Source organism: Moschus berezovskii, chromosome 14, assembly GCF_049115385.1.
Source record: "Moschus berezovskii isolate FMDL1 chromosome 14, NW_MosBer_1.0, whole genome shotgun sequence".
NCBI lineage: Eukaryota > Metazoa > Chordata > Mammalia > Artiodactyla > Moschidae > Moschus > Moschus berezovskii.
Genome location: NC_142473.1, coordinates 33,149,422 through 33,162,419, shown reverse-complemented (window position 1 = coordinate 33,162,419; position 12,998 = coordinate 33,149,422). Strand labels below are relative to the sequence as shown.

General features: G+C 40.5%; 1 protein-coding gene across 6 annotated transcripts in view; it reads right to left on the bottom strand.

Annotated features, from left to right (window-relative positions):
- Positions 1 to 12,998, bottom strand: part of KMT2A (lysine methyltransferase 2A) — a 78,509-nt gene that overhangs the window by 46,482 nt on the left and 19,029 nt on the right. For all 6 annotated transcript variants that reach the window (XM_055423117.2, XM_055423119.2, XM_055423120.2 and 3 more), the window contains 2 exons: positions 5,907 to 5,976; positions 215 to 2,868 (listed from right to left, as the gene is read on the bottom strand). In XM_055423117.2, coding sequence (XP_055279092.2) covers positions 215 to 2,868; positions 5,907 to 5,976 — 2,724 coding nt within the window. The remainder of the gene's footprint in view (positions 1 to 214; positions 2,869 to 5,906; positions 5,977 to 12,998) is intronic.

Here is a 12,998-nt window from a genome sequence, read left to right as displayed (position 1 = left end):
TTTCTGTCTCCAGCTACACTGTTCCTCCTCTTTAAAAGTTCTCCTCTATCATTTTCTACCTATCAAAATCCTATCTGTTTTTAAAGAACCACTGCAAATGCCACCACCTTTTCCTGATTCCCATAACTGGGTATTAACTGAAACAGCCTCAAACCTGCTCCTAGAAGGGACTCGAGAAACTGCTGATTTTAACGGGCAAGATGGAAAAGAGTACCTGTGCTTTGGGCTGGTCAGTTTGTTTTAGACTCTTACTCTTCTCAATCTTGCAGAGCTGAGCTTTGGCCTTTTTTAGGAGGCTGGCAACCCTCTTGTCAGTCATTGGAAGCTTGTCTGCCTGAGCCAACATGGAGCCTATGGAGGAAGTGGAATGTTTAACAGTGCTAGATGAAGGAGTGGAAAGGCAGAGGGTTTTCTCCTTCTCCAGGGATGGGGCAGTTGGGCCGAGGTCCAAGTTGCTCTTTTCCAGATTTCCTCTCCCTTTCTTTATAAGTATTTTGGTTTTGACAGCTGTCGCATCCCCAAGAGTCACAGAAGCAATATCAGTCCCAGAATCGAGTGATGAAGACTTCTTCCGCCCGGCTGCTTTTTTGGCAGAAGACGAAGCGGCCGCGTCGTCGCCAACAGCCTTCTCTTTGGAAACCCTACCCACAGGATACAAAGCCGAGCTACTCTGAATCTCTGGCCCCTTCCTCCTTTTCTCTTTCTTGGACGCCCGCTTATTCTCCTTCTCTCTCTCCCGGTCTCTCTCTCTGCTCTTGTCCTTCTCCACGCCCTTGTCGGCATCGCGCTCTTTGGACAGCTCCTCGGGGGCCTTGTCTTTGTTTCTCCCCCGTTCAGTCTGGGAGCCTGGGGTGAACCAAGGGAAGAGCGGAGTGGGACTGGTGGATGAAAATGGCTCTGCGGCAGCACTAGTCTGCTTCCTGGGTCTCTGGTTTTTCTCGGCAGATTCCCCAGACTGAGTCAGGGAGTGAGAAGGAAACGTAAACGCGGGGTTTAAGGCACTAGTGGCAAGAGGACCCACAGCAACGCTGAGCGAGGAGGAGCCCGAGGACGGCGGGCTGAGCGGCGACAGCTCACAAGCGCTGAGCCTGCCACTGCGCGTCCTCATAGAGTGAGAAGGAGACCTTGGTTCAGATCGAATAGGGCTGAACACCTTTCGTTTCCTTTTCCTGTTAGATACTCCCGAAGAAGATGTTCCAGCAGAAGCTCGATTACTAGGCAAGGTTACAGACTCAAATATCCTAGAGTGAGCCTCACTCGGAGTAAACCTCGGAGCTCTCAGAAGCGGGCTCCTTTTGTGCATATCGAACCTTGTTCCAGAATGGAGAGGTGAAAACAGTCGGGCTGAAGCAGCAGGACCAGACGTAGAAAACCCGGACGCGAAGCCGACATCCTCAGGAGTTAGTGGAGGAGGGCGGAAATTATCAAAGATTGGTTTGCGAATAAGACCTTCTTTGGCATACTTTGCTGAGGAAAAGTACTGTGGCTCTGACCTAGAGTGCTTTAGAGAAGTCCACCTAAATGTTGGTTCCCGCAAAATAGATTTTCGCTTCCCTTGCATGGGAGCGGCGGAAGTAGGCAAAAATGGTGATGCTAAGGGGATGGTTGGAGGCATGAGCCAAGGTGTGTGGTCAGAGATACTGGAGGCTGGCTGCAGTGGGGGCGGTGGTGTCAGCAGAGGTGGAGGGGGCGAGGAAGAGGTCTGCTGCTGGGGGGCACTTTGCAGAGTGGATAATTTTTTCGTGGTTCTGGATCCGAAACTTCTCTCCGACACCGAATACCTTCTGCTTCTCCGGTCACTACTGTCATTTTCTGGGGACTGGGAAATAGGCAGTGGTGTATGGACTTCGGGGGTATCGCTCCGCTCTTCAGGAAGGACCTGAATCTCCTCAGAGGCCTGAGAATCTGTGGAGGTATCGACACTGGGGCTACTGGATCGGGAGGAGTCTGAAGACATTTGAGAGGAGTGCTGAGATGCTGCACTTGATTTTTCAGAAGATCCACAGGACGTGGCACTGAATCTACTGTTCGGTGTAGACTCCAGTCGGGCAATTTTAATTGGAGGGTCATAATCTTCATCCTCTATGAACCGCCGAGGGGTTTTGATGATCCGCGAGGAGATGGCACTGACAACAGGCATAATGAACTGTCGAATGTTTTTGACCTGTGTCTTCACCTTTCTTCCTTGCAGCTGAGCTGCTTCTTTCTCGATTTTCTTTTGAGCCCCCTTTTTTGCCCTCTGCAAGAGCTGCTTAGCAATTGTTGCATCTGTCCTTTTAGAAGAAGGAATAATCCTAACCGGCTTAATCCTTCGAGGGCTTTGTCTGACTACTGTCTTATCTTCTTTTGTGAGTGGAGGTGTTCCTTCCTTGTCTTTCCGGACCTTCTGGGGCTTTTCCAGTTCAGAGTTAATGAGGAGACCTGAAGGGGTCTTTATCCTTTCTGTTGATGGAGGCCGTCCTCGCCGGCGTACAATTTGTACCCCCTTCCTTCCTATTTGAAGCTTCCCTGTCTTAAACTTTGACTTGAGAGGAGAGAGTTTACCTGCTCTTAATTTTTTAATCTTTGTGGCTTGCTGAAAAGTAGCGGAAGGCGTGCGTTTCATTTTCTTCAGGCTATCTTCTTTGTTTCCCTTTGGTAACTCGGAAATGTCCTTTCCATGTGTTATTTTGAGTTTTACTCCAGGGAAGGTGGGAGGTCTTCCTCTCTTCTTTTCTATACTTTTAGAATCTCTCTTCTTGATCTTATCTCCAGATTTGGTCTCTGATTTATTTAGAGGGGAGAACACAGATGGGTCTGAGAGGAGAGCTGAATTTCGGTCAGAGCCACTTCTAGGTCTCCCGCGAGGTTTTCGAGGACTAGTTTTAACTGTGTATAGAAATTAAACAATGAAGAGCATATATTTAGCTTTGCAGTTTAGGTCTTAACTAAACTGAAGATAATTTAGCAAAAGTCATTCTGTACTGAACTCTATCTGGGTTTAATCAGTCAATAAAACATCTTTATTGTGCTTAGTTTCTTTTCACCAAAACCTGCCTCAAAGAAATCAAGTAAATAACAGTCTACCTAAAAGAACCCTTAACTCCTTTTTTGATAGAAAAACTAAGATAATCAAACAGGTTTTCAACTGAGCAGTTAATATACAAAACTAATTTTCCTACATCTTTAGGTGAAAAAGGCTTTTTTTCTGAATTTTTCTGTTTTAAAAAAATCTGTATGACCTTTTCCACATTCTAGTCATCAAGAGTAACATTTGAGAACACATTTATAGTAAGTCATCCCATTTTTTTCAACTCAGAATTTTGGCTTTAAAGAAAAATATTCATTCATGAGACATCAGAAAAAGATCATTGAACTCAGTGGCAGATGAACTAATCAGTGAAATGGCATGAGATATCCATTAATCTACTCCCCTACCTACATGTTCTTGAACCAGTCTTAAATTACAAAAAAGATTTAACAATAATTGATGTCCAGAGCAAACTGACTATTTAAATCAGATTTCTTCTATTTTAAATAAAAGGAATCTGCCAACTTTTAATCAACTCAATTTGCTATGTATTAAGAGGCTTCAGAAAACCACAGTTTTCTAAAATTCTTTTCTTTTGGGTGGGAGGGGGTTTTGCTGCAAGGCTTGCAGGATCTCAGTTTCCTGACCAGGAATTGAACCCTGGTCACAGCAATGAAAGCCCAGAATCCTAACCACGAGGCCACCAGGGAACTCCCTAAAATTCTTTGTATTGTCTGTATTTTCTAAATGTATAAATAAGAGTTGCCTCGTCTGTCACATCTTCTCTTCTCTCATGACTTTTCAATGTTTTATATGACTCAACATTCTTCTGAGATTAAAACTTCCCCTAACAGCCCCCAGAAGAGATTTATGCCATTATGATGAACATTTTAGACTATGGAACCGGCTTCCTAACAGAACAGAAATCAACAAAGGTCTGATTGTTGAGCTTTCTAAATATAAATGCTTTCTTCACCAATTAACTTGAGACTTCTCTTAACAGATTAAGGATTTACATATCTGTTCTCAGTATATACTAATTACAACAAATTACAACAAAGTGGACTAGGGGATAGCAGAGAAACTATGCTTCATTTCTTTAAAATAATAAAGTAACTGCAAAAGAGACATAGGTACATAGAACAGTCTTTGGGACTCTGTGGGAAAGGGTGAAGGTGGGATGATTGGGGAGAACGGCATTGTAGCATGTATATTATCATATGTGAAATGAATCACCAGTCCAGGTTCCACGCATGATACAGGATGCTTAGGGCTGGTGCACAGGGATGACCTGGAGGGAGGATATGGGGAAGAGGGAGGTGGGAGGGGGGCTAATGAAAGGGAACACATGTACACCTGGGGCGGATCTGTGTCAATGTATGGCAAAACCAACCAATATATTAATGTAAGGTAATTTGCCTCCAATAAAATAAATTTTAAAAAATAAAGGAAAATAATAAAGTATATATAGATGGGTTTTTTAATTAAAAAAAAAAGACAGTATTCAAGATACACTGACAGCCAAGGGAAAAAAAAAAACCAAAAGGAAACGATCAAGGGTTGTGAATCAACAAATTAAACTCTACCCAGATGTACATCACAAGATTCCCTATAATCAATTTGAATGTGGCCACTCATAGGTCTTTATCAATTCTGAAAACCTCTTCGATCCATCTTTTACAAGAAACTTTTGGTGGACAAGTAGAAAAAAGCACAACAGAGAGAAGTCCAGCTCTGCTGCTAACTTCCATAATCCACAACATATTCAAAGAACTCACAAATCAGTTAGAAGTAACTGCTCAGCGTGTCTTTTCCTGGCCTCATTTTGTTATCTATAAGTGAAGGGTTAGACTAGACAATCTCTAAAATCACCTTCTGATATGCAGTTTTAAGATTTTATCACATCTTTAAAAAAAAAAGATTTTATCACATCTTAAAAGAGAAAATTGCTACTCTCTAAATGGCACAGGTACAGGAATACTACTGGTTAAGTCCTCCCAACTAGAATAGCAATACTCTCACTACGTGGGAAAGGAAAAATTGTTAATGTGCTGTGTTTGAGTTAGATTACTATATAGTACATGATGACTCTTGAATGAAACACAAATGATAACAAATCACAAACGTCAACAACAAGAACCAAAAGCACAGCTAATATCATATTTAACTAGCCCGTCTATCCACATAAAATCAAAGACAACCATACAGGAAGTCAGAATGGCAGCGCAAAGGGGAATTTTTTTTCATCATAAGATCTATCTCCCTCTCTTATACAGAACAGAATTCTGCAAGCCATTAGATGTTATTTCCACTGAGGATCATCTCGCAGGAAACTGCTGTTAAGTCTAGAATTTCAACTCATTCTAGATATTTTCCTGGTGAGAACAATGGCAAATATTGTTAATAAATGGAAACACCCATGTCATTTTTATTTTCTTTAACATAGTTTTTCAAGGATCAGGTAAAACAGTTTCATAGAGTGCCAATATTTTGTTTTTAGTTCTTTGACAAAGTAGACAAATTTCATCTGTTTAAAACAACAGTCAAATTATTTGTACTATACAATTCAAAATGCACAAATCTAAGGATGCTATCATTAGTAAGTAACCTTCAATTTGCCTACCAAGTTTTATAAGCATTCGAGAGAAATCTAGCCCCATGTCACAGGTGGTTCCCATAGAGAAGCATAATTAAAGATAAACCAAAAGTGATCTAACAGAGAGGAGCCCCATAAAGAGGGCTAGTTCATAAGCCATTTCCTACTTAGTGTGAGGGAAAGGGAACAGTTTCTCCAAAAGAAATCTAAGACCACCTTTTACATGCAAAGAAGGCAAGGGGAAGTCACAGTCTCTTAACAAACAAAACTTAAAGGCGTCATGTGTTTAACGGGTCATACCTGAAGGAGACCTTGTGGGACTTCGTACTCTGACTTCTTCATCTGAGCCAAAACCTAAGAACTGCTCATCCTACAACAAAGGAAAATTATTTTAAAATCAGGAAAAATAAAACCAACCCATAAATCTGAACATATCCCAAAGAAATGCCCAGAGGAGACACAAATGAATTCGGAAATTTTAGCCTCTATATATCAATCATCATCATTCCTATGGATATTATTATAAAATAACTTAATACTGAACTAAATAAACCTAGCCATATGGCTTCAATACAGACAAACAGGAGCTGTGTAGTAACTGAACATTGGTAAGTCACCTTTGGTGCACAGTACACAGGGGACATCCTAAATTTCAACCTATAGATACAGCCCAAAACAATTAAAGAATGACTTTAACTCAAGTAAGCAAATCAGTACAATGGCAGAAGTACACAGCCCCAATAAAAAATATTTTCAACAAGTAAAGTTTACAGACACATAAGGAATAACCTACATCATAATCTCTTGTCTACTAAATATTAAGAGACTGAAATTGCCAAAATTGTCAGTTCCTTAACTCAGGAATTGACATTTAGATGTGATTTCTATACATTTGAGATCCAAAGATTCTCAACATGCATTTTATGGCATCATTTTTAAATGCCCTGTGATAAGAGACTTAATGGTGGGCAGCAGCATTTGTGAAAGGATAGTGAACTGACCACATAAAGGGTGAAATGCATCCAAGGATAACTGAAGAAAGCACTTTACTTTGAGCTGTACTTAGAGAAGGCAAAAGGTAAAAACTTTTCTTTCCCTCTAACTTTTAACCTACTTAAAAATAAATACTAAGGATTTAACCAATTTTGAACAAATTCTCAAGAAACACAGTCCATTTAAGCAACCTGATTAATAGACATTCACCAATTCAAAGACTAAGAGTTCTTTCTAGAAAGAGACGAGAAAGAGAATTTCAGATGCCAGAAACAAAATCCACATAAAGGAACAAACTAAGGAATTAAAGACAGATTTTCTTGTACTTCCAACTGATAATGATAATCCCCAAATTAAATTCGAACAGTTAAAGCCCCCCAGTTTTAGAGGGGACCAGCTCAACTCTCGTTTGTGGATGCGTGACACCACTGAAGAGGGGAGTTAGTCTGAGGTCTCAATTTCTTCATTTACTGCAGTGTCACAAGGAATAAATGAAATAATTTACAGAAGTCACGTAATTTATGTAAAATCACTCAGAAAACTATAATGTGGCATCCACATTGTAGTTATTATTATTGATGTGATTTTAGAAACTGAAGCTCTGAAAGGCCAGATGACTTACCCAAGACCATACAGTTAGTTACAAAGAACTTTGTACCATAATGACTACAATCTAAAACTAGAAATATTTAGAGGAATCCAATAAATTATCTACACTATAAAATTCAATAAATTTTTTCAGCAATTAAAGTAACATGAAGCCCATTTTCAAATTCCTAAAGTTTCTGATTTAATTCTTCTTTTCCGGCATTATCCTTATGGAACAACCTGGTAATCTCTGTATTTCACAAAGACATCTGGGGATTTCCTAACACTTACCAGGGGACTACATTGCTAAATGCATAAATTATATGCTCTAAGAGTGTTGCAACAAGAAAGTTCTAGCAACTATACACACACTAACCAACAGGTAAAGCAACCAAAGCAGAAATAACGAGAGATGATTAATCTTTAAAAGAAACATGAGATTCACATTGCTATGCTCTGTATTTTAAACTTTCACAATATGTAACTGTACAATCCTAATTCAATCTACTCCAAAACAGAGTACTAGACAGCTGTCAAGCAGTAATTAAACTAACTGCCAATGTTTAAAGTTTCCAAGTACTTTCCAAAATGACAGAAAGCATTAACTCTTTCTCTGTGGCCTTTAGTTGGAATAAGAAAAGACTGACTTTACTTCCATCCAAGAACTTTCTTTTCACTAGAAATATATTGACAGGTTGACTTCTTCAAGCACACTTAAAAAAATAAGCACCCATTGTTTAAACAATCCAGACAGTTTAGTCAAAAACAAAAGCCATCATTGTTATGTTAAAGAGCTCTGGTCCACTAACCCTGAACTTCCAATTCCATATAAAAGCCCCCCAAACTGAGAAAGCACTGGGAGAAAAAATCCTGCAAAAAGGTGCTACAAATGCAGTTCTGTCTGCCTCTCCAGTCTCTCCCATAACCCCCTTTAAATTCATCAGTTCCTGGGAGGTGCAGTAAACAGGGTAACAGTGCTGGCTTTCCAGGGAATCAGACTTGCCTAGAAATCAAGACGAAGTCCAAATGTCTACAAAAAGATAACAAAGAGGAGCTGCAATTAAACCCCTGGTGGCTCAGATGATAAAGAATCTGCCTGCAATGCAGGAGACCAGAGTTCAATCCCTGGGTCGGGAAGATCCCCTAGAGAAGGGAAAGGCAACTGACTTCAGTATTTTTGCCTGGAGAATTCCATGGTCAGAGAAGCCTGTGGGGTGACAGTCCATGGGGGGGTCGCAAAGAGTCGTACACAACTGAGTGACTAACAGTTTCACTTTCTTTCACTTGGCACTACAGCATAAGCCTGGACAGCCCTGAAAAGAGGAAACAGGAGACACCATGCTACATGGGACCAAGTATTTCTGGAAACTGGGCCCAAAAAGCCAGCTACACTTTTCACTCTGGCTTTCTCTGATGAGCACAGCATTCCAAGACAAAGTATAGGCAAGAGGCAACAAACCTATTCCTTCTGGATAATGATGTCCTTGGAGAATAGATCATCAAAATTGTATCCTTTCCTTACCACCAAAGATAGAAAAATATCCTTGCCAAGCTAAGCCCTTAAATCATATTTAGCTTCCAGAGATTAGGAATGCAATGAGGCTAATGTCATTTCCTAAGTGAAACTTAATTCTAAAATAATAAACGTGTAGAATTTATTACCCCCACCCTTATCTCTAGGGGTTATTTGAGAACTTCCAAACATATCTTTAACAGCAAATTCTACATTACCCATAAGTATCCTAACAATTGAGGATTTTTATTTTATGTTAATGGCAGAATTTTAATCCTTTAATGGCTCTTATATTTGTGATGAAGCGATAAAGAATGTTTTCCACAAGAGAACCTAAGTGAACCCAAAATAAGTATTACAGACAATATTTACATATAAAATGTAATGATGAAGACATTTTAGAAAAATATATGAAGTTCTATATTTCAAGGAATTATGTACTACTAGGACAACTCTGCAAACAAAGCACTATTTATTTTGCTTGTCCATTCATTCAAAACCACTTATACACTATCCGTTCCTGATGCAAAGAGGAGTAAGACATGACTCTGCTCCCAAGAAGTATCTGAGGCAGATAGGCAGGTGCCCAATCTCAGCCTTCCTTTCAAAATCCTTTCAAATGTCGGTGAAGGATAAATTACTATGTAATTCATATTCTGGAATTAAAAAACTGGCTTAAATCTTGAAATAGTTCATTCTTCCTCTGGTATTAGTATTAGGTTCATGTATTCAACACATTTCAAAATTCTTCCGAAGGATGGCAATGTCTATCTCCATGCCTCAGTGTTGTTCTAGGCACCACTCCAGCATTAGAAATCGGAAAGAGTTCAAGTAATCGAGACCTAAATCATCTGTGGTGATTAGATGTGACATAGTTCCTAGGAATACCAGTGATATCTGATCTAACTTGCAACTGATAGAGGCCAATGTGTTTTCCTCCCTACTCCCAACTAATATGCATAGATTTTATCTCCTCCCCTAAAGTCCTCCTGATTTACCTTAGAGCAGAAATCACCCACCTGGAGTTTTCCCATCTCCCAATTTTATGTGGAGGTTCCAAAGTTATTTTGAAAACTACTCTAATAAACAAGCTTGGGCACATCTGGCCTTCAGTGAATAAGGTTTTGGGTTCCTGCTCATAGCTCCTTTCTTTTCTTGTGAGATTCCTCAGCACTTCAGAGCACTGAACTAGGTGGTAGGTAACTTACCACCCTTCTATCTCCAAAATGTTTACTCTTTTGGATTTAAAAATACCAAATTTCTTCAACTGCAAAGGTTTTACTGATGGATCAACTCACAAATAACATCCATAACCACAGACTGTATCAAAAGCACCCTGACACCTGTTTGAAATTCTGTTTTGAAGGCTTATAATTTTTGATATCATCACATATGGCTCCATCATATGAGGAGGCTACACAACTAAGAAAATTACTAAGAACTAAAGAATATGAAGAAACATCAAGGAGGCATACAGTGCATCTCAGTAGCTCCAGTTAAAGAGTAACACTTCTCCTTTGGGAATTTATTCCCACGAGTTATCACTTCTGCTGGCACATTTCTCTGTGTGTCACCGGCTACAATTCCCTGGCGGTCCAGTGGTTAGGACTTGGCACTTTCACTGCCGAGGGCCCAGGTTCGATCCCTGGTCCAGGAAGATCCCACATCTGAGGGGCAACTAACCCTGCACACCACAACTACTGAGTCCCTGAGCCCTAGAGCCCATGCTCTGCAACAAAAGAAACCACCGGAATGAGAAGCCTGTGCGCAGCAAGGAAGAGGAGTCCCAGCTCGCCACAACTGGAGAAAACTTATTCGTGGCAACAAGACCCAGTGCAGCCAAAAATAAAATAAACAAACAAGTACACCTTGGGGAAAGAAAAAAAAAGACTACACAGGAAGACTGACCTCAGGCAGGCTGGCGGTGGTAGTTTAGCTGCTAAGTGGTGTCTGACCCTTGCGACCCCATGGACTGTAGCCTGCCAGGCTCCTCTATCCATGGGATTCTAGGCTGGTAGGAGATTAAATCAATTCATTCACCCATTCATTCATTAAAATGTATATAAGCCTGTTTCTGGGTTAAGGGATGAATATAGAGATAAAAGACAGCTTCTGCCTTCAAAGATCTGCTAGTCAGTGACAAACAGATCTTTCAATCAATGGAATAAGTAGCCAATATTGTATAATAACTAGAAATGTAGTAGTATAAACCTTAAAAATTATGAATCACTACATTGTACACCTGTAACTTAGTACTTTACAGCAAATATACTCTAATTTTTTTAATGCTAAAAATAAATAAAACATTTTTTTCAATTAATGGAATGCAGTGTGTTTCCTGCCATGCTAGAGGAATGAATATGAAGGCACAGCAGAAAGGTGACTCAGTCAAGGAGAAGAGCCAGGAAAACCACTGCAGAAAGGATGAAAAGCTTACTCCAACTTCTGAAGGATAATAAATTAGGGTTGAAGGGAGATACTGCAGGCAGAGAGAATAACACATACAAAGGACAGAGGTACAAAAGAGCACGGCGTGGAGTGAAGTTACCAATAGTTCAGCAGAGCTGAGGCCCGGGCCGGTGTGGGAAAGAGGCCTAAGATACTGAAGGGGAAAAAGGCTGAGGCAAATCATGAAAGGTCTTAAATGCCTTTATGAATTTGAAGTCTCTCTTCAAGGAAGTGCAGGCCTCATCCTGAGGGCTCCAGCTCATCAGTAACATTTTTGGGCAGGAGAGAAGCATGATTAGAATTATATTTTCAAAAGATCACTATGACAGCAGTGGGGAAGTAGAGATTACCTTTAAAGCCAGAGGCAGTAAGAATAGTTATAAAATGACTGCAGTGGCACTGGGGACTGAGGAGAAGCGCAGATTACACAGCCGGCGAGGAGGTAAAACGAACATGGCTTTAATATGAAGGGTTATCTGTAAAGACGTGCAAGTTTATGGTGATATTTATAAGATTGGGACTAAAGAAAGCAGTTTCTATGAGGAGGAAGGGAAATCACTTTAGACAACTGAATTTGAAATGTCTGTCCAAGTTGTAAGATAGAACCATCTGGAGGAAATGCATCTGACTCAGTGAATTTATGAATGCTGAAACTGTACATACAAATGCAGTCACCTAGGGAGAGAATACAGAGAGAAAAGGGGGACCCATGGCGGGTTCCCAGGGAATACCCACCCTTCACCTACAGGAAAAGGGAATCTTAGGGAAGAGACAGAGATGGAACAGCCAAGGAGAACAATCTTGTATCTAAGTATGTAACAGTCAAGGGAAGAACACACACAAGGGATGGCAGAGCTGGGGAAGGACTGAAACTTGTACAGAGGTTATCAAAATTGGGAGGTCACCTATGACCTTTCTGAGGTCCACTTCAAGGCAGTGTTAGAGGCAGGAGGAGCCCAAGTGCAGTGGGTGGAGGTGTGACTGGAAAGTGACTACAGCAGAAGTGAGTATAGACCACTCTTTTGAAAAAAACTCAATTACATGGGAAAGGAGAGAATGGACACAACACAGGGATGCGCCTGGGAGGATGACTTTTTGAGCTGTTGTGTTCATTTGCTGAAGGAGGACACAGCAGCCAGGGAGAGGCTGAAATTTCTCAACAGCAAATCAGCAATAGATGGAAAAGGGATGGGAAGGCGGGGTGGACTCTGAGAGGAAATGAAGACAAAGTGCAGTGGAGGGGAGTTCTCTCCCATCAGGAAAGAGGCTAAGCATGCAATGAGCAGTGGACAAGTTGACAAGCAGGAGAAAGCTTAGCGAGTTCTCTGAAATCACAGGCAAAACTTGTTTACATGGGCATCTGCCAGATGGAGAGACACAAATTTCTTCAGATTCTCAAAGAGGCTCACAATCCACAGAAGTTTTTTAGCACGTTGCTCTGAAGGAAATAAATCACGGAACAAGGCTGATTTAGAATAAATGGGATGGGGTAGTGGAGACAAGTAGGAAATAAGATGCAGAGACTGATAAAAACTGATTTGGTTGGAAAGGGTTAGCCACAGCAGGGCCAAGATCAAAGACAAATGAACTAACTATCAGAACCTTGTTAATTCTAGGATGGTATGGTCAAAATTCAACCACTAAACAGCAGGAGCTACTTTTGAGTCTCAAATGTAGAAAAGGTGTAACTCTGAAATTTGTTTCTTCTAGATAGGATATTTAAATATATACATATGAAATCAGAGTAGGAAAGAGACTGAATAAACGGAGACCAGATAGCAGCCTACAGTTAAAATTCAAATGTGACTGGTATTCAGTCATTCCATCAAGTATTATATTCTCAATAAACA